We start from the raw sequence: 27,657 nt of genomic DNA, 5'->3' as shown, positions 1-27,657 counted from the left end.
ACTTTGACTCTTTGTTATTCAATACGTTTACATGGGATGTTTAGATATCATATTATTAAGCAGAAAAAGAACCTACATTAGATGTAATTACTTGGGCTTAATTGTTATATCCATGAGATGACATAGATTGATTTCGAGTTGTCACTCTAAAATTGGGGATTAATTAATAATTAGATAATTATTAGTTGAATAGTGGTGGATTCTGAAACCTTGGTAATTTTTGTCTTATTGAATTCTCATTTGCTTTAATTGTTTTCTTAGTTTAATTAGTTTAATTTCTCTTAAAACTTAATTTGGTCAACTAGGTTAGAATTGATATTAATTTTATATTTAAATTAGATTTTTCAATTTATAACAATCCCTGTGGGATCGACCTCGTTACCACTATTCTATCTCTAGATTCGTGCGCTTGCGAGTATATTAAAATTTTCACAACAAATACCAAATTCACAAATTAAAGGAAATACACACACACACACGTATAAATTTGGTACCAAAAATATCAAATTTCTCCAGCCAACAAATGAACTTGCCTAACTACCAGCACGCGAATCAGCGAATGGATGAAATTAATCGCATCATAGAAGTGGGCTGCTAAGAAGTCGATTTTTTCACTTACTTTGCAGTACGGTGAATGGTCAAACACGGTCAGAGGACTTATTTGAAAAATAGTACTAATTATTTCCGGCTTACTTGATTTTTCCTTAAATCACAAGGACTACATTAATTGTAAATTATCCTTAATTTTTTATTTTTTTTCCCAATCTATTACTTTCTTTTAACATTAACAATAACTATGAATTGTCCATTAACTAATCCAATTGTGAACACTTTCAAGTTTACATTCGAGGGGTTCACCTCTTTGTACACGCGCAAGAAATTATTTTTTAATTATTACTATGCTGAGGCTATGGCAATTATTTTAGTGATTGATTTTGACTCCTCCGTGGCAGTTCACCTTAAATCTTAGTTCCAACCCCTTGGGATTATTCGTAATTATTAGCTTAATTGTCATCCAAATCTTTGCTTTTGTATAAACATTGATATCTAACCGGGAAAAAAAATGTTGTTAGATACAATCCCAAAAACGTTTTATCAAAATTTGACTCCTTCTGACATCAATGATAGATTTGAAATTGGGGCATTGAAGCAGTTGGTTTACAGAGGCCGTACAAACAGTTTATTTCTTATTTCTTATTTTTTTGGGACAAAAACGTAGCTAGTCTTTTGTGGCCATCTGAGAACTAAATTTTTCTATTTTGTGTTGTGTCTTCAACTAACATTCTTTTGTTCCGAATTGAGGCCTACATAGCATGATGTGTACGATTAGTTTGTGCAACAATGAGTAATGAAGGCAAATATTTAGAACTCAAATAATAATGACTAGTATAGCAGAGCAACTACTCGTGCACGTTCATGTTGGAAGATGAAGACGAAACTGAGGAAAGAAAATCTCTTAGATACCCTTGATCACTTCCAGTGTAACGCTCCGAAACTGTACACGTCGGGTTTTTCTGTGATCTTCATTGTGTAAGCAAGCTCCGCAAAGTCAACTGAGAAAAAAAAAAAAAGAAACATGGTTTACTCCGTTTTAAAGATCATTGTCTATAAATTAGAAACAATGACAAATCCATACGTGCTTGCGCATACAGTCCAATTGCACGAGTCTGGCTTCATAAACTTGGCAATTCCAAAGGCTGGATCTGAAAAGTGAGCTGCATATTCCAAATACAACAACACATTCTTGCTTGATATGCTTCGATGGATAATCGGTGGAAAGAAATCGTGGAGCAAATATTATCACATTCATTCTGACTCCAACCGAATAAATTCTTTTGATGTTGCATTACTGCTCCAGATTGTCATTGTTAATCTTGAGCTTCATTGTACAGACTTTATTTGGTGATCTTCACTTGTGGTCATCACCTCTTGCATAAGCTCCACTTTTTCTTTCAAGAAATGCTAATGGCTTTTTAAACTATTATTTATGTTAACTTTTGGTTCTCTACTTTTCTTGCTCCCTGCGTGGAGCTTCTCAATTTTTTTTATTTCTTGTATTTAATGAAGGTAAAACTCATTGTGTCTCCCATAAGCTGATCTGTTGCGTTTTCATTATTTCTTTTTTATTTTTCAGTCTTTGTTTAGCATCGTTTATCTAATGACCATAAGTATTTATTTAAACTCATAATTTCTTTTAAAATTTATTGTTGTTGTTAGATAATTTTTTAGTAGAGTTTTTGAGGACTGAATAAGTTTTTTACCTTTACAAACAAAAGCTCAAATTCTGGATTTTTTAGAATAAATGTTGATAAGCTTTTTAAAATGTTAAAATTTTAAAAATATCATTTGCATATTTGACAATCTTATTTCATTTCTTTCACAACATAATTTTTTAAAAAATAAAAGCTGTTGTTAACAAAGCTATAGTAAAATAAGCTCTATTTAAAAAATTATACTAAGGCTCGTACACTAAAAGCTTTTCTTGTATTGTCATGAATTTAATCAACTGAAAAGAAAAAAAGTCGGTTGGTTTTGAGCTACAACATTTTAGTTACAAAAATCTTCAACATATCCCCCATTCGAACTCGTCAAATGTGTTCATCACTGCCCCGTACGCTCTTCAAACTAAAATATATTTAAAATCAAAACTCTGATTGGACGTAGTCTTTTATATATACAGAGATGGATGTCATTAAACCTCTAAGGAATGAGCAAACTTTATTTTATTTATAAATGAAAGAGTACACCATACACCAAGTATATATGGATGACGTAATAACCAACGCCTTACGAGTCTTAAAAATTAAACCAAGCAATTTTGATATATCTGGGACCCCTTTTTGAATCATCAACACCCATAATAATTCATTTTCAAGGAATCTAGGACCCAATAAATCGGTAACATGCAAATCCTCTAAAAACTATATTCATCATAAACAGAGTAATTCCAAACACTGTATATTTATGTTGAATAGATGCCAACTCTTCAAGCAGGTTCTAAAATTGCTAACTTAGCCACTGGACCATCTATTTAACATCCATAACATCTCCGAAGTGAAATTACTTTACAGTACTAAAGCAATTGTTATTGAGAAAACCCGGTGTAGCTCTACTTTAACAGAGAACTAAGGTAAAGTTCAATATCCCAATAGATTTTTACATTGTAGTTTTGTTCCAAAGGAAACAAAGGATGTATGGGATAAGCTTTTCAAGGAAGGAAATGGTGCAGATGTCTATATTATTACCGAGGACAAGTCCTGTATCCCAGCTCATTCCGGTATACTGGTGAGTTAATACAGGACCGACTTTAGAGTATCAGGGGCCTTAGGCGATTTATTTATTTATTTTTTCATGAGGCCTCTTTTTATTTAGCAACTTCAATACCCAATAAAACAAAAAAGAGCTGAAAATCAATTTCAGTTTTAGTTCTTGAATTTCAACAAATAATGAAGAAGATTCTAAAAATTTTCAAAAACAAAATCTAAAATTTACCATTAGAAATTATACAAAAATAAACAAACGAATAAATGAGAATAACACTATTTTTAAATAGAATATTTAGAATGGTAGCACATAGAAAGTTGAGATCATGAATTGGTGGTTAGATAATGGATATCAACTTTGTATTTCAAGTAACTAATTTTTTTTTCTTTTTGAATGAACTAATGCATGTAATAATCTTCATTGCAGAGAAGAAAACAAGAAATTTTTCATTTATGATTTTCTAGATTATAAGATTTTTAATAGAAATTAAAAGGAATACGCAAAGTCAAAGATTCTAATGTTGAATAATTGATCTTTTTTAAGAAGTTGAAAAGGTAAAAAATTTACTTATTTTTATTGGAAAAACTAATAATGCATAAATTAATGGTTAGACAATATTATTAATTATATCTCTTTTACAATAAGATAACCAGTTATAGGTTTTTATATAAAAAATAATTATTAATTATAGGATAATTATTAGTTAGAGAGATGTCTAATAGGCTTTTCTACCACACAATTTTTTTTTTAAAAATATTTATTAACTAAAGAATTATTACTAATACTCAAAAAATGAGGTCTTTCTAAAACTTAGGGCCTTAGGCGACCATCTTGTTCGCTTATACTTAAAGCCACCCATGAGTTAATAGACATGGGAGAGGGGGTGGCTTGGGTATACTACAGTTATAGGGTACAGAAGAGGTGGGAACTTCCAGCACATGTAAAATATCAGCTGCATTCCCCTTCTCCACGCGTATATTAAACGACCGTGCACGGAAGGATTCACCAGCGGCACAAAGCCAGGGAGACTCAATATCTGGCGAAGCCATTAGCTACGGAAGTATCTGAATATTCAAATTACACAATCTCGCTACAAGAACTGCATAAACAAAGTCAAATAAGAAAGTGAACATCAGTAACGAACCCGTTATACGAAAGAGCACTAATCAATAAAGAACTTGTATAATGTTTGCTCTTTAACTAACATATGATAAGCAATCAAGAGCGGAAGTAACAAAAAACATCTATAAACTAATCCAAATATATAACTACATGGTTCAAAAGGAATCTGAAGGTTGCATCAAAGTTCTTATATGAATAAACAAACAAGAATAGAATCAATACCATTCCCAAAGCTATTTGCTGAATCATACTGTTCGTGGGATTAAAATATTTCTACAAAGGAATCTTACAAAATCCAGCAATCAAACACACGTATTCACTTCAAAATTCGTGTTCATCAGTTCAAGTAACAAAAATATTTGGTCAAATGGACCATGCCATAAAATTAAAATCTAACGTGTACCCAGATCAGAGATAACCACATACATGAATCTAAACATCAATGAAAGTGTACACACCAGCTCATTCACATGCAAAAAGCTTTAAACTTTACAATACCATATTTATTGAAGCCACTGCACTACACGTGTGCAATAAATATTGAAACATCAGAAGTCTCAAACCATATTTAAAAAATAATAAATCAACAAATAAATAAATTAGTCTGATTATATGTTAAAATATTATAAAGCTGTAACCAAAGTCAAGCTTAGCTCCACAGAAAAATATTAAAAAAATAAACACTGTAAACAAAAGCAGCAAATCTGGATACAAAGTTAAGAAAAAATGAAGTGAAAATTGTATCAATTTTCAGCTAAAAAAAGAGTTTTAATTGTATCAATTAGGTGAGCTTTAATTTTCAAGGAAGGTAAAACGAAATCTTGAAGCAAAAGCGTTGACTGAAAAAACTGAAAAAAATTGAAGCTTTAGTTTAGTACATCGTCATAGTCGATCAAAATTAAGAAGCAACAAAAAGCTGGAGGGGATATTTGGAGTTACCTTTTTGATTGATTTATTTCAATAAAATTATTATTATTAATGTTAAAAGAATGAACTTTTGAGTTGATATGAAACGAAGGAATGTGGGGAAAAGGAGAGGGTGTCAGGAAGGAGTGAGAATGAAACGGTGACGTTTTTGTGTGCGTAGTGGGGGAAACAGGTGGCGAGATGAGGAAGAGGCGGGTGACAAAAACAGGAGGGAAATGGAAGGTACGCACGAGTCCTTTATATTTATTTTATTCATTGGGAAACTGGGGACGGTGAGTTCCAGTACAGTTGTTGCCTTTTTTTTTTTTTTGGGTTTCTATTTGCTTTTAAAAAAAAATCTTTAATATATAGAAAAAAATACCGTAGTTTTGATGGTGAAATTGATATGACATTTTGTTAAGCATTTCTCGTATTGCGATAAATTGAATGAACGTGTTTCTTGTTTCTTTTTTTTTTTTTTTTTGCGCTTTCAGGTAGGTTTCGTGTGGACTTGTATGCTTACGTGTCGTTTTTTAATTAGTTCGGAATATTATTATCTTTTTGTAAGATTTTGGATACGAATAATTCAAAATGGAGTACGATTTTTGCAGGTAATTATTTTTCTGAATAATAGACTTCATTTATTTCCGAATAACCAATCAAAAATAACAAAGTAATTGTCCGGGATCTAGCCAAACATCTGTTCAAGATGCATGTCTTGCACAGCCACAAGTGCAAGGATGACTCTTATGGATGCATGCCTCACCACTGGGGAGAATACTTCAGTAAAGTCTATACCCTCCCTTTGAGTGAAGCCTCTAGCCACTAACCTAGCCTTAAACCTCCTAGGTTCTGCTCCAAGTATCCCTTCTTTGATTTTATATATCCATTTGCAGCTTACAGCCTTTCTTTTTTTTTTGCTTTTTAATTAACTTCCATGTTTCATTCTTTATGAGGGATTCAACTTCCTCATCCATTGCCCTTTTCCATTCCAGGCTATTCTTGCTTGTGATTGCCTCTTGATAAGTCTTTGGTTCATCATCATTGATCTCATGAGCAGCTGATAAAGCATAAGCAATTAAGTCTGCAACTGCATACCTCTTTGGTGGTCTGATTGTTCTCCTTTTCCTGTCCCTTGCTAGTTGGTAAGTGTTACCACCACTCTCAGTTGATTCTGATCCATCTTCATCATAAGATCCATCATCAACCTCTCCTGATTCTTCTATTGTGAGTGTTTCAGACTTCTTGTCTTCAGCATGCTCCACCTCAAACTGAATTTTATCATCTTCAGCTTCTGGATTCTTTTCTTTAAGCTTAGAACTCCTTCTTTTGTTCAACATTTCAGCTTCATTAACGGTTACATCCCTGCTGATTATGCACTTTGGTGGTTTGAAGTCAGTACACCATAATCTGTAGCCTTTGACCCCCTCAGGATAGCCCAGAAATCTGCACTTCAAAGCTCTTGCTTCCAACTTCCCCTGCTTCACATGTGCATATGCTTCACAACCGAAAATTCTGAGCTTAGAGTAATCAGCTACCCTTCCTAACCACATTTCCATTGGTGTCTTACAGCCTATAGCTGTTGATGGAGATCTATTGACCAAATAGCATGCTGTGTTTAAGGCTTCTGCCCAAAGAGCTTTTGGTAACTTTGAGTGGATCAGTAGACATCTTACTTTCTCCATTAATGTTCTACTCATTCTCTCAGCAAGACCATTTTGCTGAGGAGTGTATGTTACTGTTTTATGCCTCAAAATACCATTCTTCTCACAGTAATCCTCAAACAACTTGTTACAGTATTCCAGCCCATTGTCTGTTCTTAATACCTTCACCTTCAGATTTGTTTGGTTTTCAACCAAAACTTTCCACCTTTTGAACTTTTCAAGGACTTCATCTTTAGTTTTTAGAGCATAAACCCACACCATTCTAGAAAAATCATCTATAAAGGTCAAGAAAAATTTACAGCCACCTAGAGAGGTTACCTGTGCAGGTCCCCACAGATCTGAGTGTATGTAACCTAGCTTTTCTTTGGTAGTGTGAACTGCAGATTCAAACTTTATCCTGGAAGCCTTCCCTAGTATACAGTCTTCACAGAATCCCAAAGAGTTCAGTTGATCTTTTCCAAACACCCCTTTCTTTTCCAGTTCCTTCAGCCCCTTCTCACTCATATGTCCTAACCTCAAGTGCCAGAGCTTAGATTTATCCTCACCACTCTCAATTACACTTGCTTCCCCAATGACTGTTTGTCCATTCAAAACATACAGGCCATTGTTTTTGTTACCCTTCATTATGACCATGGAGCCCTTTATCACTCTCAACACACCTTTCTCAGCCTTCACAATACATCCCATCTGATCTAACATCCCCACATAAATTAGACTTCTTTTAAGGTCAGGGACATGTCTGACTTGTGTGATTTCCCTCACCACACCATCAAACATTTTCAGACTCACAGTTCTTATACCAACTACTTTACATATGGAATTATTCCCCATTAATACCATACCACCATCACAGGATTGATATGATGTAAAATAGTTTCTATTTGGACACATATGGAAGGTGCATACTGAGTCAAGAACCCACTCACATTGAATCTTTTCTTTGGAAGCTATGAGTACTTCAGTTGTTTCATAACTGGATTCATCTGTGGCAATTACTGCATTCCCTACTTTATCCTTTGAATCTTTAATCTTGGACTTCCTCTCAGGGCAGTCCCTCTTGAAATGCCCTTCCTTGTGACAATGGAAGCATTTGAGCTGTTTCTGTTTTGACTTAGATCTTCCCTATTTCTTCCCTTTGCCTTCCCTCTTTTCAGGTCTGCCTCTGGCCATTAAACCCTCACCAGACTCACTGTCAGCCTTTTCTTGCTTGTCTTTCAGTTTCTTTGTGCCAAGAGCTGATTTAACCTCTTCCAAAGAAAGTGTCTGTCTCCCATACAAAAGGGCATCAACAAAATGCTCATATGATTTAGGCAATAAGCTGATTAACAGGAGTGCTTTACTCTCATCACTCAAGCCTTCATCAATTGTCTCCAGAGCATCACCAACCTTGTTGAACTCATCAATGTGCTCATCAAGTGATGATCCTTCAATCATTCTTAACGAGAACATTTTCTTTTTGATGTATAGCCTATTTGCAAGAGATTTTGTCATATACAGATTTTCTAATTTTGTCCATAGCCCAGCAACAATTCTTTCTTTTGCCACCTCCCTTATCACAGAATCCCCTAGGCTGAGAATGATCGTACTTCTTGCCTTTTTATCAATCTCAGCTGCTTGTCAGGAGTTGTAGAAAAAGGGCCCTCCAGACCCTCTTTCTTGAAGTCTGGTTCGATGGCATTTCCCAAACCTTGAGTGATCAGCAAAGCCTCCATCTTGATCTTCCACATGTTGAAATCATTTTGCCCTGTAAATTTTTCCAGATCGATCTTGGTACCCATTTCTTGAATATAAAGCCAGAGAGCAGTAGCTCTGATACCAATTTGTTGTGTTTTAAGCCCTAACTATCAAGACTAAACCCACCCTAAGGAACACTTAACTCACTGGTTTATACTCAAGAACCAACCACGAAGAAATCAACTCACTAAGAATCAAGAATAACAAATAGATCAAGAACAAAACACAACAAATTTAGAGTGGTTCAACACCAAATGAATGATGCCTACATCCACTGGAAACAAACTCTGTGATTTCACTTTATTGCTTGTTCAAGAGTTTACAGAGAGCAAACACAAATGGAGATTACAAGCCTATTCAGAACTCTCTCTCGCATTCCCTTTTTCTTGCCCTCTCTCGATTTTCTGGTCTGTTACAAAACCCAGAACTCCAGCTCTTTATTAACTGATTCTGGGATTCCTTCTTCAGCGGCTTTTCCCGCTAACATAACAGAATCTGCCTCAGTCACGTGTTTGCAACGTGTCTTGAATAAGCATGCTCAAAACGGCTCCTTACTTAGTCGTTTAGAGAGAAAACATTTTCTTCAGCTCACGTGCCAGGCATGTGAGCTACTTAAACAAAGAACGACATTTTGGCTCATGTCGGTTTTGTTCTAAATGCTTATCAAATGACATGTCGTGCTAACACATACTCAACATATGACATGTCGAGACTGAGTATTTAGTTCACATTTCACAACTATCATTATTATTATTATGATTATTAACATTATTACTTTTAGTTGTTATTATTGTTGTTGTTGTTGTTATTTTCATTATTATTATATTATCATTATCATTATTATAATGATGATGATTATTATTATTTTTATTAGAATAATGACAATAACATTAATATAATAATATTTTAATTGATGACAAAAATGAAATTATGAAATATGAGTGAGGTAAGAGGGTGAGTCAGTACTAAAAAAATGGTCTTCTCTGATACTATTTTAGTACCAGCAACTTGTTTTATTGACACCGAGTTTAGTGTCACTGATCACGATGTAAGAAATTTGCTGACACAAAATTTGTGTCAGCAAATCTATGTCACTAGAGTATCAAAAAAATGTTGATGCTCGAACATCACATCAATAACGAGACTATGGTATCAAACAAATATTGGTACAAGAGCATAACAATATACCAATACTATGGTATCAATGTTTATTTGAGAAAAATTTAAAAAAAATAGAAATCAACATAATAGAGATTGAAAATTTGCAATCGGCATTTGAATTGAAATATACTTTCAACAATATGAAAAGTATTACATTGCATTGAACTATTTAAAAATTATTACATTGTTGAAAACTTATTACATTGCTTACCAACTACAAGTAATTTATAAACTGATATATAGTAGCAGCACCATCATCCAACAACAAGTAATTTATAAACTGATATGTAGTAGCAGCACCATCATCCAACACACGGTTATTGCTTCTGCAGATTCTTAATTTCGATAATTGAAATGAAGCCTTCTATTATTGTTACCAAGTTCCAGTTTGACATTTGCTCTGATTATTTAGTTTTGACCAATGTACGTGCTAAAAAAACTATATATTATTTTTATACTTAGTAGAATTAGATCTAGCAATCAGTAACAATTTATTTTGTAACTTATTATAATAATAAAAACAATAATAGTAATAATAATTAGAAAACATAAATTAAACTAAAAAACTTTAACTAGAGTATCCCCTACAAAATTACAACTTCAAAGAACTCAATCCCAACCAAGAACACTGATCATTCTTTGCATCACCACAGTCCACACACATGATGTAACTGTATTGAATGGAAAGTGCTTTATAGGATCATCCAATTCCAAAGATAGAAGGAATGAAGCAATTAGAAATAACAACATGGATGATTCGATTCTTTACACAGGGCTTTATCAATATATCTAGAAAGAAAGATGCTATACGTGCTAAACCAAGTTTCTCTAAGCTACTCAGTTAAACATGTTGCAGGCATATATTAAACTAACTTGTATATGCAATATATTGTAAGGACAAACATATGGCATGCTCTACAATGTCTAGGAGTATATTAAACAATACATAGAGAATGGGAAAATCTCATTATTAAAATCAAGAAGATTTAAAATCTTTCTTTTAGGAATCCAAAATATTTGTTAAAAATTTCACACGTATGGTTTGCATTAGCTGCAATGGCCGTTTTGAACACATTTCCAGAAAGTATGATTGGCCTAACTCATAATTAGTATTATCAGCTGTGTTTTTTTCCACCCAATGCCTCAAATGCAAATAGGTCAAACAATAGCAAGTAGAGATGCTTGGTCCATAGGGTTTTCACGATCAGATTCTAAATTAATGGTTTTAGCTTGATAATATCAAGTGAATTAAGTGGAGGTAGACTGAGCCTCATAACTAATTGGTCCCAAGAGATATACTAGAAATCCTAATTAAAGGATAAGATGAAAAAAAAAATGAAATACTCCAGCAAGTTAAGGGTTGAATATAAGAGCACCAGCATCTTTTTAGCAATAGGCAATATGAAAATAATTACGCACACTATATTTTCTTTTTTCAAATCTGTGAGTAACATTCTGGTCATTGAAAGGAGAAATTTCATCAGAATATGTAAACTAATCAATGCCACATTTGAATGAATCAAGCATATATACATGAAGTTGAACTACATTAAACAACACTTTCTGCAATACAGTGATTTGCCAATAAATCTACAACACTTTCTGCAGAAGCAATCCTTCCTTTAATAGCCAAAGGAGATAACTATTTTTTCTTCTTGAATGACAGTATACGAAAAGGGGGAAAATCAAGGAAATAAATTCAACATATCAAAGAATTTTTACCTTCTCTTCGAAGCCAATAAGATCAGAAGCCAATATTTTGGCACGTTCATCAGCAACATTACATTCTAGCCAAGCATTAGCATATTCATTTCTGAAAAACTGAAGTTCCACCTGTAAGCATCAAACACTCAGAATTGTAATAAAATTGCAAGGGAAAAAAGAAAAGAAAATTGCAAGGTTCAGGAAACGAGACAATGTACTTAAAAAGCTTAAGAATAATGTATCGGGAGAAAAGAAAATCAAATGGCCAATGCTGTCAATAGCTTTTGTCTTTCTTAACAAAGGGAAAAAAAATGTCAATTGTGATCCCAATTTGAACAGTGTCCAAATCATATGAACATTGCCAAAATAGCATAAAAAAGAAAGTAATATCAAATATGATTTCCTCAAAACTTTAGTTGTTTCAGAGCCACACAATTGCACAGAGGAAATCACGAAAGTTAAATCATGCTCAAGTGCTTTCACTAGCATATCAAAGTTGTTCTAATAATTATATTTTTCTTACTCCTTGCAACACTACAGTTCCAGTTTATATACACACTTGAATCTTGCCACCTATCAAAAATAAAAGAGAATTATTGTTAACGACCTCAAGATGGCTAAATCAAAAATGGTAAATGAACATGTATATTCTGTGATAGGATTTTCATTCGGTTATTAGCTAGAAAATTAGGCAGAACAATTAATATAACAATTCGTGTATAATTTGAAACCTATTATGTGGGCGCAATAATTATAGTGACCATTAAATTAACAACCCAGATCCAAGATGCAAATTTTTAAAGTTACAACAACCAAAATTTTATTACATTTCACTTCGATATATATGTCAAAATTGGAGGAATTAAAATTAGGCAGCCGGCTTTACCTATTTATCAAATTCTTATTCTTGAGCCTCTCAATCCTTTGTTTCAACTGCTTGATCTTGACTACAAGATGAGTGAACCGACCCGCCCCGAATCCCCTTGGGCGAGTCAATCTAGTCTCATCAAAATGGACTTGATAATAATTCTATTAGTAAGGATTCTGTCGTAAATTCGGCAGAGTCACCTTTATAAATATAACACTCCCAAAATAATTCAATATACAACAAACCCTAATGTTCAACATCCTCAACAAAAATGCTGAGTTTTACTCAAGATATCTTCAGAGTCTCAAAAGATAATATTATAACTAATATTAATATACCTCATTTTATTCTTAATCCCCAAAAGAATAATATAACGAAATTATACAATCCCAAAAGAACGAGATAACCAAGACGTCCTAACAAAAATCACATATATCTTCTAACACCATCACATGACCAAGACTCAAAATATATTTACAGTCGCTGGGTCGATCTGGTGTACCTGCAATCTCCTGGTGGGGGGGGGATATAATAAAAGCGGAATGAGTATAAAACTGAGTGAGATCAGTGAGTGGATAGTAGATTTTGAAAATTAATTCTTACTTTAAAAGAAATAATTATATCATTTCCAAACACGATTTCATCAAACCATATGCAAGAAACAGTAGTAAATCATTTAACATTTAAATCAAATTACTAACCATGAAAAGCATATATAATATCGTGCCAAATAACCATGGCAATCATATCACAATATCATACATAATACACAAATATGAAAATCATCACCAAACAAGTACGCTGGGAAATAATCTCGTCGTATCCGGACCTCAATGGACGGGCAATGACGTACTATCTGGGTACTGTCATGCCCCAGAGCTACACGGATAGATAGGGAAATATCATCTCATATCTCACAATATTTCATCATATCCATACATGCATAATCTAGTCCCCAAAAGACAAAAGCGCCCAAGAACACGGCCCAAAACCTCTGTGTGTACTCAGACAGGCCCCAAAGGCTTGTATCTCACTTGTATCTCAATATCTGTCTGTATCTCATATCTGTATCTCTGTAATCATCATACCGCATGCATATGCCCCCAAATGGTAGAAGCGCCCAAAGCCTCTATGTGTGTTTAGACGGACCCCAAAGACATCTCATCTCATATCATCTGTATCATTGTATCTGGAGGGAAGGGTACTGTCTAATGCTTTTGAAAACAATCTTTATACTCATATTCATGTACATTCTAATCATACTTTAAATCATATATTTCTTTTCATTATCACATCTAAATCCACTTTTCTCAACTTTAAAATACTATCATATTTTATTCAATGTCGATACGGAAAACCATTGACCAAACATTTTAATATAATATCAATGCGTGTATAAAATCCATTTCGAGGAAATCATTAAATCAGAACATTTAAAACACTTATTTCACAAACATGCTTTACTATCATAATTAATTATGAAAATAGGTTTTGTATATCCCACTCACAGTGACGGTGCTCACGCTCGGTTATCATGCACGTCCGCGGATCGGTTCTCGCTCGCGGATCCCCTTAAATCAAGGAACCGACAAAATTATTTTTCGTAAAATGGAATTAGAACTAAATTTATGCAATAAACTCGAAACGAACATCTATCCATAATTTACAACTCTCGTGTTGATAAAATTACTAAAATACCCTTGAGTCCGTAAATCATTAAAATACTCTGAAATTGTAAATCACCGAATTACCCTCGGAATCGTAATTACACCCAATCCTCAATTCCAGGAATTACTAAAATATCCATAGGCTCAGAAATTACAAAATTGCCCTCAGAGTTTGAAATTACTGAAATGCCCTTGCCGGTCAACGATCACCGAAATTTAGTCGACATTGGGTGGGAAGCTCAAGTCTGAAAGTTCCAATCCTGCTGAGTCTAATAGTGCCGGTGGTGAACTCCCATGCGCGGCAACGACGTCGGAATCTAGCTCAGCAGCCGTGAAACTCCAACAATTAACAGGTGGTGAAACAGTGACTTCTGGTGGCTACGGATGGTCGGAAATTGAAGAGGGAGTTGTGGGGAACAAAATCCAACTAGTGGTGTCACCCAAAACCGATGAAAATCCCGGCGGAGCAAAGTGGAAAAGTCGCAGGTTTTTCAAGCCTTGGTCGCCGGCGTTTTGGTTGTTTTTCGGCGATGTGGATGGCTGGGGTGTGATGGTCGGAATCGCAAGATATGGCCGGGTCAATTTTCAGGTCAAACGGGTCAGGTTTTTGGGTCGGGTTTGACAGCTTCTCTCTCACTCTCTTCCACGTGTATATGTTTCCCCTGTTTTCCAGCTTCCTCTTTTGCTTTTATTAACTTTTTAACCACCTCATTTTTTTTTTTTTTTACATATGTTACAATGAGTCACTGAGTACAGCAACTAATAGAACATCAAAGCTGATGCAATCAACAGCGACTTGCGTTGACTCTTCATGATAGACTTCTGGCGACACAAGTGCTCCGTCGGTGTGCACGAGTTGCCCTCTCAAGGAGGGTACATCTCGTACTTCCAGTAGATGTCCATGAGTAGAAACAGACAAAATAGCACCACCAACAAGAACAGGTTTATGAGATTACGCGTCAGAGCAACTAGCCCGCATCGAAGGCTGTCGAGTAGCGGAAGTGTTAGCGGCAGCACTATGATGGCCTCTACAGCCGCGGCGTATCCGAGCACAACCTATTTGAGACCCATTGAACGATTTGATTTGCTGAACAAAAACCCTAGATTTGTTGCTGTTTCAGATTCAACTTAAGATTTACTGAGAATGTGAGTTTCGATTTAGGGTTTGTTGGGAATGTGGGTTTTGATTTACTTTTAGTTTCTTCAAACAATATTTCATTTGCTCTTGTTTTGTCTCATTGATTTTAGTTTTGCAGTTTCTATAGAAAGAGAGTGAGGGAATCGATTTTGGAAGGAGGGGGAAACGAGTAGCCAAAAAATTCCCCCAAGTGTTTAATTTATAGCGATAACATTTTAGCAATCAGAACGACACCGTTTAGATTTAGGAAAATAGAAAAAATAAAAATAAAATTAAGATTACGCCTCTAATTAGTGTCAATATTTTATTATGATAGTATAGTGTCAATGAAGACAGACATTTATGTGTAAAAAACTAAAAAAACCGCTTAAATATTGATACTTTTTTATTTAGTATCAGAAACTTAGTATTAGTGTTTTTCATTTTTCTAGTAGTGAGTTCAAGAAATGGAAACTTGATTCTCAATCCCATGTGAATCAAGTTTCTATTCCTTAACTCAAAAATATGTGGGTTCCACATAATTTATTTAGATTCCCCATTTTATTGTAATAAGTAAAAAGTATCAATCATTCCCACTGTGAATTTTGATTCCTTAATCTTACAAATAATCACACCATATTAATCATGTCTAATCTTAATAATGTCGCGGTAATTGCCCTGAAAAAATAAGACAAATATCCAATCGTATGTCTAAGTAAGCTCTGCAAGGTGAAAGACAAATTTAATCAGTTGATCTCAGAAGAGAGTATATTTATATATAGTGAGTATTAAAAAGATTACCAAGATGAGCTTTTTAGACAGAGCTAATTAAGATCACATTTGTGATAATTGCGAATCACCCTGCTTTGACATGCTTGCCCATCAGCACCTTTTATACTTGACTCGGCTAATAAAGGATGTTATTATTATTATTATTATTGATGAGAAAATACAAAGGATATTATTTTAGTTCATTAAGAAACTTAGAAACTTCATCGTAACGAACTCAAATGCTGAATTTAGAAGTACAAATCTTTATTATATCAAAATAAGGCTATTTTTGATGATTCTATTAATTGTGATGTGATAATGCAAGACTACTGAGGCTTCCTAGACAAAACGTGGACTCGCGAACCGGGTTCTTGTAAATCAAGTTACTTTAAACATTTGGTTTCCAACAAATAAACAGTAGGATAATGTTTTATTTATTTATTTATTTTATTTTTAATCACTAGCATACTACATTAGAACTTGTATATCTAATTGAAACTTTTCATTAGTGCAGACGTCATTACTTATAAATTATAGCAAAAAAATAAGTAGTAAGTTAGCTCATTTTTATACAAATTAAATCACTTCACGTAAAGTTCTCCTGCAATAAATAATATATGTAAAAAGTTGGGAAACAAATTTTATGTCACTTCTTGATATAAAAATCATTGATTTTACCTTGTAAGATTGTGGCCTCAGGATAAAATGGTGTGGTCCCGGATTAATTTGAATTTAGGGTTATTTTTACATACCTCCTCTAAGGTTTCACGTAATAACAGTTTAATAGAAATTATCTCTGTATTTTTACATTCCTCCCCTGCAATTTCACAAAGTTATGTATAGCATCAGTATACAAGGCTAAAATCGTAAAATCTCATTTAAAATTAAAAAAAAATCGAAAATTTTTTAAGGTTCTTATTTTTTTTTTAGGGAAAACTATTACAGTAAATCCTTAACAACCACGTCCTCTCTCATGCGGTCACCCCTCCCGGTGATTCCTTCATGCCACACCATGTCTCGCCGTTGCAGCCCACGATTTCGCTCCCCTAATTCCCAATTTCACAAAACAAAATGAGCCCTAAGAGCCACATCCTTTCTCATCCAATCATTCCTCCCAAGCATTCGCCCTGGTCCCTTCTCCCGGGGAATTTGACCCGACCCGAGTTATGAATCTGAACTGGGGACCCGCTGCCAATTCGTCTGGCGGGTGATTGGTCGGATCTCCTGGTGGGGGATTGGTTGACGACCCGGTCTCTTCTGAAGCCGTTTCTCGGCGGCGGCTTTGCCGGAGATCTAGTAATCACTCTCGGTCGTTGCCTCACTTCTTGCTCGCCCTCTTCAATGTCTCTCATGTCAGTGACATTAGTCATCGTTGAGAGGCTCTCGCTGACGCTGACGCTGCAAATCTCGGACACTTGAGACATGATTTCTTCCTCATTGATGTTGCTCAAGTTCTGCTTTTCTTGAGCATTCTTGGCAAAGGCTTCAACTTTGCGGGGCTATCACTAATCTTGGCCTCTTTCTCTTGTTCTCGTTCTTGTTGTTGCTGCAACTCTTGTTTCATATGAGCAGCGAAAACTGGGTATGGGTTTGGGTTTGGCTTTGGTTTTGGTTTACGGGTTTCGGAGAGAACTTCTTTGACAGTTCCAATGTTTGGTGATGCTGAGTATTTGTTGAGTTGTTTACAGTTCCCCCACTTCCAAGTTTAAATATGAAGTAGTAAGTGGTGAATTAATTTTGCTTCCTTCACTGATCACCAGTTTCTTGTGGCTCCTTTTCTTTTCTTTTTCCCTTAAACAAATAATAGTAACAAAACGAATGGCTTCCTTTCTTTGAATGGAAGTCATTTTCTAACTTTCTGCATCATATTCTTTTGATTAAAAGTCAACTTTACTGCTGTCTAAAGCCAAAACAATATTAATGAAGAATCATTTCTCTACCACCAAACCGTCCGTTTTATTTATTTTTAGATGCTCGATGTATATACATATATATATAACTTTGCCCGTTTTATTTATTTTCAGGTTTTATGAAGGTTTTATAATTTTGAAATACAACTTTGTTCTTAACTCTTTCCCAACCGGCAGACAACAATTTGCCACCCAATCAAGGAATATTCAAAAAAAATTATTTATTTTAATTAATTAATTAAAAAGAAAGTTACAAGACAATGAAACATTTTTCTGTAACCCTCCCGTGGCCCATGTGATTCCGCTGTTGGTGTTCCAGCTCCTATAATGGATGTACTATCTTTGTTGAAGTTATGAAAGTGTTACTTTCCCTTTTCAAAAAAAAAAAAAAAGCATGCTAGCCCACGCTCGCTCGTATCATTACACTGCCAAAATTTGCTGGGAAATTGTACCTGTCAGCCTTGAAAGGGTATTTTCGTCATCCTATTGCTCAATTAACGGTCAACTGACGGAAATACTAACTGCAGGGGAGGGATGTAAAAATACGGAGATACTTTCTATTAAACTGTTATTACGTAAAATCTCAGGGGAGGTATGTAAAAATAACCCTTTGAATTTATTCTGTCACTAAATGTTTCATATGTATGAATCAGACTCCCAATAGATATACGGTACCCAGATTGTATAATACATACGCCACTAGGCAGGAATTTTAAAAAAAAATGGTTAGAACTCAGAGACTGTAATAAAAATTAACATAGATTCTCGTACGTGCATTTATTTTTTATTATTACAAACTGTCTTACTAATCTTGGTCTTCATTGTACAGACTCCACATGTCCTCAAATGTGCTCACCACTGCTCCATGCGTTCTTTTAACTAAACTTTATTTTATTTAAAAATGAAAAGAGTACACCATATACCAAGTATATATGGATGACGTAATAACCAACGCCTCCTGATTCTTGAAAACTAGACCAAACAAACTACAGTACATGAGAGAAATAAACCAAGCAAATTACAAGTATACTTAGAAATTTAAGACTAAGTCCAGGCATGCAGCTGAGGTTAAATCCGCAATTGTCGACTGACTATCTTCATAGTTGGTCTAGACTCCGGACTCTCATTTAAGCATGAAAACGCAACCTTCACGATTGATCTCAGTTTTTCTTGAACACTGCGTGTTGGAGTTGGAAGACGCGGGTCCAACATTTCATCCAGTTCTATATCCGTGTTGAGAGATGAAGATGAAATCGAAGAAAGAAAATCTCTTGGATGCTTCCCTTTGATCACTTCCAACGCTAAAACTCCAAAACTGTACACATCGCATTTCTCTGTGATCTTCATTGTGTAAGCAAGCTCTGCAAGGTCAACGACCAAAAAAGATAAAAGAAAAATGTTTATTCTGTTTCTCAGATAAATGTGCATAAACTAGTAAGCTTTTACAAGTCTACTGAATGTAATATATAATTTTTTCAACAATATCTATTTGCATTGTTCTGTTACGGCGCACATAACATATAAATATTCCTCAAAATGGTAACAAACGAATACTAAGTACCTGGTGCAACGTATCCGTATGTGCCTGCAAATTCAGTCCAGTTGGACGAGTCTGGCTTCAAAAACTTAGCAATTCCAAAGTCTGCAACATGAGCTTCATATTCCAAATCCAGCAACAAGTTCTTACTTGATATGTCTCGATGGACAATCGGAGGAAAGCAGTCATGGTGCAAGTAAGACAAAGCATCGGCTACACCTTTGATCACATTCATTCTCTGACTCCAACCCAGTTCTTGTGCTGCTGCATCACTGCTCAAGATAGCAGCCAAGCTACCCCTTTCAAGAAATTCATAGACCAAAAAAGAGTGTCGGGCATGTGAGCAAAATCCATAAAGCTTCACAATGTTTCGATGTTGTATCTCTGTCAAGGCCTTAACTTCGGTCGAGAATTCTTTTTGATCTGCAATCTGATCACATGGGAGTGATGAGTGAAATTTCTTGACAGCTACTACCTCCCCAGATGGTAGCTCAGCTCTATAAACACTTCCGTGTCCACCATTTCCAATGCAATACTCTGCATCAAAATCATTTATTGCTCTAACAATTTCATCGTACACAAGTTTCCCGTCGAAATTTAATATAGAAAACAATTCCTGAGGGTTCTGGCTGCTGCTCTGTCGATCTCCTGAGTCTGACTTCCGCTTTCGAAGAATGAAAATTGCTATCAGCGCCATTGAAACAAATAGTGCTCCTAACACAGGGAACACTATTGCAAACCACTTGGCTCCGGAATTTTGCTTGTGTGACGGGAAAACTTTGCATGGTTGCATTCCTTTCACACCTCCACACAATTCCTTATTCCCCTCTAACGCTTCCACTGAGGCATTCCGAAATGCTGTGCTATTTGGAACTGGGCCTTGTAATTGATTATCAGAAATGTCAATGACTGATAGACCGTGCATTCCATCAAAGCAATTTGGAATCGAACCAGAAAGATTATTGTGGGAGAGATTCAACTTTTCCAAGCTTTTCAAACTGCATATTTGAAATGGTATCTCTCCTCCAAAATGGTTATGACTTGCATCTAATTCTGAAAGTTGAACTAGCTTCTCCAATTCCTTTGGCAATTCTTGGACAAACTGGTTGTTGCTCAAGCCCAAGTAGTGCAATTTCAGCAAGTTACCGAGACTTTTTGGGACTGAATTGTTGAATCTATTTGCAGATAAGTCAAGGTATTCAAGTTCTTTGAATGAGCCGATTTCTGTAGGTAGACGTCCTGTAAGTTGATTCCCGCGCAAAATGAGCTTGGTTAGAGAATGTATCTTCCCAAGTTCCTTTGGAATCTCCCCAACTATATGATTCAATGAAAGATCGAGTGCATGTAGTTGAGACGAGTTTCCAATCTCACGCGGTATACCTCCAGTAATGTTATTCATCGAAACATTGAGAGTGCCTAAGTTTGGGCATTTCCCCCAATTAGATGAGATTTCACCGTAGAAGTTATTGCGGCTGAGATCTATGAAAGTCAGGTTATGATAAATGCCCAAAGCTTCTGATATATTTCCAGTAAGGTTATTTCCATTAACGCGTACTCGGATTAAGCTTGTGCAATTTCTCAAGCTTTTAGGGATTGTTCCTTGAAAATGGTTTTCAGAAACGCCAAAATACTGTAATGCTCCACCTCGACAAATATTTTCCGGTAAATAACTTGTAAAATGGTTATTACCCAATCCTAGCATAGTTAACACAGGATTGTCGAGGGAGGGTGGAATGGAACCGGATAGGTTGTTATAAAGGAGCATTATTTCTTTTAGGTTGGTTAAATTATTAACAAACGGTGGAAGAATCCCCTTAAATTGATTTTGGCTCAAATCGAGAATGCTAAGAGACCTCATCTTTGCTATTTCATCTGGAATGGAACCAGAAAGCTTGTTTCCAGACAAACGTAAAGTTGATAAACTGGTTAGATTTCCAAAGGAACGTGGAATGTAACCGGTGAGTTGATTTCCATTCAATTGTAAATTAACAAGAGACTTCAATTTTCCTAAATTTGATGGGATAGAACCAGAAAGTGAATTTTCATAGAGGTATAAATAATTCAAGTTGCTCAAATTACCAAAAGAAAGAGGGACTGGACCAATAAATTTATTCGTGCTCAAATCTAGATTGGAAATAGATTTCAAGTTTCCAATGTCCGGAGGAATGAAACCAGAAAATGAATTATCATAAATGAACAATAGAGAAATGCTGCTCAAATTACCTAAAGAAGGAGGGACTGAACCGTTCAAGTGGTTAGACCACAAGAAAAGCATCTCCATAGAACTTAACTGACCTACTTCTGGTGGAATTGGGCCATCTAATTGGTTCGTGTCCATAAAAAGGAACTTTAAATGACTCAGAAGACCAATCTCTGGTGGAATATTTCCTGACAATTGATTGGATCCTAAATAAAGGCTGCTAAGATTCGTAAGGTTGCTAATTTGAGGGGGGATAGTACCAAAGATTCCACTCCCGGTGAGATCAAGATACGCTAGATGAGGAAACGATGAGAATGAGAAACCATGAAGCGTACCTTTTAATCCTATATCTCTAAGGTTGATGCTGACGACTCTTCCGGCATCATTGCAACTGATTCCGGACCAAGCACATGGGCTTATTTTGGATGAAACATTGGTGGTGTCCTTAATCCAAGAAGAAAGGAGAGATCGGTTATGGTTTTGAAGGCTGGCTTTCCATTTGAGAAGAGCATCCGCTTCTTCATTAGGTTCCGAAGAAACAGTTATGAGAAAACTTGACACAAAAAATAGGATCAATAAAACAGGTGAAGGAACTACTGTACTGAGAGTTGGTGACAGCATTGAAACATAATATAAAAACACAATCAAATAAATAAAGTTAAACCGAAGTTTTATTGAAATTCAAAAGATCTTTTGATGACTCTTCGCTTTTGGAAAACATACAACGGTGCAGAAAACGAGCATCTTGGACGCCAAATTTATAGAAACCCCACGCAAGAGCAATTGGGAGGTCAACAAAGTCAATGCGGCGAGTTGTTTGATTTGTCGTCTTAATGTTCGATAAGTCAAGTCAATATGTCGTGTTCTTCTACGTCGATATACGACTTGTTGGTTAGTTATTTTGATTATAAAATAATATTGAATTGATTAAATATATAATATAAAATTAAATGTTTTCTTATTAATTTATTTCTAGTTTAATTTAATTTATAGTTTAATTATTTTTATTAGATTTACTATTAATATTAACATTTTAACACTAAAGTCCAATGGATATACTTTTCCAAATAAAAAGACATGTAATTTCTTTCCCTTAAAATTTCTTGTGAAACCAAACAATAAAAATCAATTTTCGCACTCCTATCCTCCTCTCCTCTTTTTTAAAACCAAACACTACTTGAAGGTAGAGTTCTAAACACACACGCACACACCACATCATCTTCTTCTTTTTTTGAAAGGTGGGTATGATAAACGACAAGATCCGCAAGGTGCACATGATCATCCCTTGGATGTGGCTTGTGAAATGATGAAATTACTGACTGTAACGTATTATTACTATTATTATAATAATTATTTATAGTATTATTATTATTATTATTATTATTATTATTATTATTACTTTTTGCTGTTATTATTATTGTTGTTGTTGTTGTTATTTTCATTATTATTATATTATCATTATCATTATTATTAGAATAATGACAGTAACATTAATATAATGATATTTTAATTGATGAAAAAAATGAAATTATGAAATATGAGTGGGGTAAAATGGTGAGTTCAATAAATGGAAACTTGATTCTCAATCCCATGTGAATCAAGTTTCTATTCCTTAACTCAAAAATATGTGGGTTGATGCATAAATTAACAAGTGTACTAGTCGGCATAAGTAATATAATGAAGGGTAGAGTATCGTCCCACATGGATTGTAGATCCTATTAGTTATCGAAATTATTCTAACCATAATTTATTTGAACAACCAAATAAGTGGGTTTAGATTAAAAAATAAAAAATAAAAAAACTAAAATTTAAATAAATATGCAGACAGTAATAAAAATCACCAAAAGATAAAGATACTAGGACATCCGATTTCACCATAACCAATCCAATTTAACCCTCCATCTATTTTATTAAAATTTATTACCCATGTTGACAGTGAATTTCCCTAATCTATTTAATATCCTCTCTCGAGTAATATTGAAAATACCTTCACATATTAACCCACTAAATCTCTATGTGAATTTAAATATGCAAAGATTCATTAAGCTCTATGAAAATTCTTAGATAAAATTGCATAAATCATGTTGGCACATCTTTGTCGTTCGTTCAATTCATGGCATCCATTACACATAGCGAAAAATACATAAATCTCCTCTCGGTCAACAATAAGGAAAGAATTAACAAAAAAGATTTTATTCCAATTTAATGCACCAACCATCATTGATTTCGTTCCAGATCAATAAATAAACATAAACCAACTCGAACAAGTCAAAAACAAAAAGGAAAATAGCAAAAGTGAAATCCCATGCATGATACTTTACGAAACAAACACACAGTGCAGAGCAAAGAATTTCAAAATTCAACTGAGAACGAATAAAAGAGATTCAGAATGTGATCTATATACCGTTGGAAAGCTTATTGAATCAACTTTTCATAGAATTTTACAGAACTGAATTTAGAATTATGAAAACAAAGTTAAGATCAAAAGAGCGTAACATGCTCAGTTGTGATGGGTAAAAGCTTGTCAATGCACTTTAGAAAACAAAAATTTGCGTTTTTCTTGAACAATATGTGACTCTTAAGATCTAAAAACATATCATCATGTAAGAGCATGAGAATGCACATGCATCATGAAATTGTTTTTTTAAAAAATGCATTAATAAAGAAATTGAACAAAAAAAAGTTCGGAAATTTTTCAGAACAAGCATTAAAAAAACCATTTTGACCACAAATCTTTACAAACATGAAAAATTGCTTGTCATATAAAAAAACAAAAACAATGTTTTAAAATAAAAAATTATAAATGCATGTCCTCTATTTAATTGCACAAATGCATGATTTAAAACTAAAGAAAAAAAAAACATTTTGACTTACATGGAACACACAACTAAAGCTTTCCTTGAAGATTCAAATCGTTTGGAGTTTAAAACTTTTGTGAAAATATCTACAAGCTATTTTTCTGTATCAATGTATTCTGAGGACACGGTCTTGCTCTCAACTAAATCGCTAATGAAGTGATGATGAATGTCAATATTCTTAGTCTTAGAGTGTTGAACAAGATTTTTAGAAATATTGATAGCACTCATGTTATCATAAAACACAGTCAAAGTATCCTGAACCATACCATAATCTGCAAGCATTTGTTTTATCCAGAGTAATTGGGTGCAGCAACTTCCAATTGTAATATATTCAACTTCAGTCATAGAAAGAGAAATTGAATTCTGTTTTGTTCCTATGCTGCGATACTAAGTTATTTCCAAGATAAAAACATCCTCTAGTGCTGCTTTTTCTATTAGGCATTGCCAACCCAATCTGCATCACTATATCTTGCAAGACTTGAATTAGTGTCATTAATGTACCAAATACCATCATTAACTGTTCGACTAACAAAACGAATGATTCGTTTGACAGCAGCTAAGTGTGATTCCTTTGGATTTGCTTGGTACCTAGCACATACACCAATATTGAAACATATATCAGGTCTACTTGTAGTCAAATACAATAAGCTACCAATCATACTTCTGTAAAGACTAGGATCAACACTAGAACCACTATCATCATTTGTCAACTTGGTATTAGTATTCATAAGGGTTCTCATGTGTTTTGCAGAATTTAAGTCAAACCTCTTAACTAAACTTTTGGCATACTTACTTTGATTAACAAAAATTCCATTCTCCATTTGTTTCACTTGAAAACCCAAAAAGTAAGTCAATTCTTCCACCATGCTCATCTTAAATCCCATTTTCATTTGACTCGCAAATTCTTACACATGATCAGAAGAAGTAGAACCAAACATTGTATCAACATAAATTTGAACAACTAAAATCCCTGAATTAAGTTGCTTAATAAATAGTATTCTATCTACTCCCTCTCGTTTATAGCTATTTTCAAGTAAAGATTTGGTCAACCTTTCATACAAAGCTCAAGGAGCCTGCTTTAAACCATACAAAGCCTATTTTCAATTTAAAAACATTGTTTGGGAAATGGGGGTCTTCAAAACCTTTAGGTTGTTCAACATAGGCTTTTTCATTTAAAATGCCATTAAAAAAGGCACTCTTAATATCCATTTAAAATAATTTAAAGCCTATTAAACAAGCAACTGCAAAAAGTAAATGAATAGATTCGAGACTAGCAACAGGTGCAAAGGTTTCATCAAAGTCAAAACCATTCTATTCTAGAGTAATAGGTGAGGAAAACTCATGTGAAATTCCATGTAAATTACAGTATTATTCAAAACTTGAGTTTTCAAATTCTCTTCCATGATCACTCCTAATTCTAACAATATTACAATTTTCTTCATTTTTAACCTTTTCACATAGTTTTCTGAACACATTAAATGTTTCTGATTTTTCTTTAATAAAGTCAACCCATGTATACCTAGAGAAATCATCTACTCACAAATGTGTACCTTTTTTCCAACCAAACTTTCAACCTACATTAGTCCTATAAGGTCCATATGAAGTAGTTGTAGCATCTTTGATGTTTCTTTATCCTGAATGGCTTTATGCAACACCCTTTGTTGTTTTCCAGATTGACATGAACCATATATTCTAGGTTGTTTCTTTTTAAGCATTGGAACTCCTTTTACAGCACCTGTTTTCATAATTCTAATAAGTAATCTGTAGTTCAAGTGACCCAACTTTTGATGCCAGAATTCTGTGTCATCAAGAGTGTTTTTATGAAAAATAATTGAGCTAGTTAATTTGTAACAATGATTAGATTATCGATGTCCTTCCAAAATGCAATTTCCATTAACATCGACGACACGGCATTTGTTCCTATCAAAGTTGACAAACAAGTTTTGATCACAAATTTGATTAATGTTGAGTAAATTTGCTTTGAGATCTTCCACATGCAGAACATTGTCAAGTTTTGGAAAACCTTCCACATTCAAAGTTCCCTTTCCAAGCACTCGACTTTTCACGCCATCAATAAAAGTTACATTTTCTGAATTAACTTTTTGATAATTGATCAAGGCACTTCTATCACCTGTCATGTGTCTAGAAGCATCACTATTAAAGTACTAAAAATCAGTGGTGCAATTTCTCAAGGAAATAAAGGAAACATAAGTTTTATAATCAGTATTCCTCATCCAAGTAGTTCTAGGTTTATTTTCACTTGTCTCAACCTTAGGTCTAGATGTCATCCTTGGTTTTCCATAAGAATAATTAAAGAACATAGCCTTTTTCATATATTTAATGAGCTTGAAGCAATTAGGTCTTATATGTCATTTCACATGACAAAAATGACAAGTGGGAATAAACATGTTGTTCTTATCTTGATGAACCGGTGAAGAATGTGTAGCAATTTTACTTTTTTGAAGATATAGAACTTTAACTATTGGTGGAGAACCTGTAACTTGAGAGGCTTTAACAAAACACACCTCGAGAATTTGAGTCTTTACTATGTTGATATCCAAGACCATAATGATCTGAGCTAGGTTTGCCAAGTGACAAGATATGATCTAACTTCTGAGTTCCAAAATTCATCATCTTAAGTGACTTTTTGGTTTCACTGCAAGTAATTGGTTATCTTTGTCAGTAAGTAAAGACTTGTAATGAATTACCTTACTCTCAAGTTTCACCTTATCATCCAAAAAATTGGATACTTGAGTCATCAATGTCACGTTCTCATTGTAGACTTCTTTCTATTTAGCGAACATCATCTTGTAGCTTTCATAAAAAACTTTCTTGTTATTTATATCAATGTCACTGATGTCACTATCTGAATCATTATTCTTGTTAACATGTTGCACAGTTGTGTCAAGAGGGGAATTAGTGTCTTCCTTGTAAGAAGCTAAATGCGAGGCTTTAGATGTGGATACATCTCTGATGTTTGATTCCTGTTCACTGCCATTAGTATATTTTGACACATCATTATGGAAACAAGTCCTCTAATAAGGTCCTCTTCATCAATGCTATCATTATAATCATCATCACTCCAGATGGATTGCATTGCTTTCAATTTCATGAGAGTGTTAGCACATCGTGCTTGTATGTGTCCTATGCCTCCACATTCTCTATATTGAATAC

At 34.3% G+C, this 27,657-nt stretch overlaps 2 protein-coding genes and 1 pseudogene across 2 annotated transcripts; all 3 read right to left on the bottom strand.

The window, feature by feature from the left end:
• Positions 1–8,078: 8,078 nt before the first annotated feature.
• On the bottom strand, positions 8,079–8,734 carry LOC112099805. The gene is made up of 2 exons (XM_024187277.1): positions 8,550–8,734; positions 8,079–8,424 (listed from the first exon to the last, which is right to left on the bottom strand). The coding sequence occupies exons 1-2, from the start codon at positions 8,732–8,734 to the stop codon at positions 8,079–8,081; spliced, it is 531 nt and encodes a 176-aa protein (XP_024043045.1).
• Positions 8,735–11,345: 2,611 nt separating this feature from the next.
• LOC112099804 lies at positions 11,346–15,161 on the bottom strand (annotated as a pseudogene).
• A 3,771-nt stretch (positions 15,162–18,932) lies between these two features.
• LOC18048060 (MDIS1-interacting receptor like kinase 2) lies at positions 18,933–22,246 on the bottom strand. Its single transcript, XM_024187276.1, has 2 exons — positions 19,450–22,246; positions 18,933–19,249 (listed from the first exon to the last, which is right to left on the bottom strand). The coding sequence occupies exons 1-2, from the start codon at positions 22,244–22,246 to the stop codon at positions 18,957–18,959; spliced, it is 3,090 nt and encodes a 1,029-aa protein (XP_024043044.1). The 3' UTR covers positions 18,933–18,956.
• Positions 22,247–27,657: the final 5,411 nt, after the last annotated feature.

The sequence above is a fragment of the Citrus clementina genome, unplaced genomic scaffold (assembly GCF_000493195.1).
Source record: "Citrus clementina cultivar Clemenules unplaced genomic scaffold, Citrus_clementina_v1.0 scaffold_3, whole genome shotgun sequence".
Lineage (NCBI taxonomy): Eukaryota > Viridiplantae > Streptophyta > Magnoliopsida > Sapindales > Rutaceae > Citrus > Citrus x clementina.
Note: the sequence above shows the minus strand (reverse complement) of the source record. Positions and strands in the feature narration are given on the sequence as shown.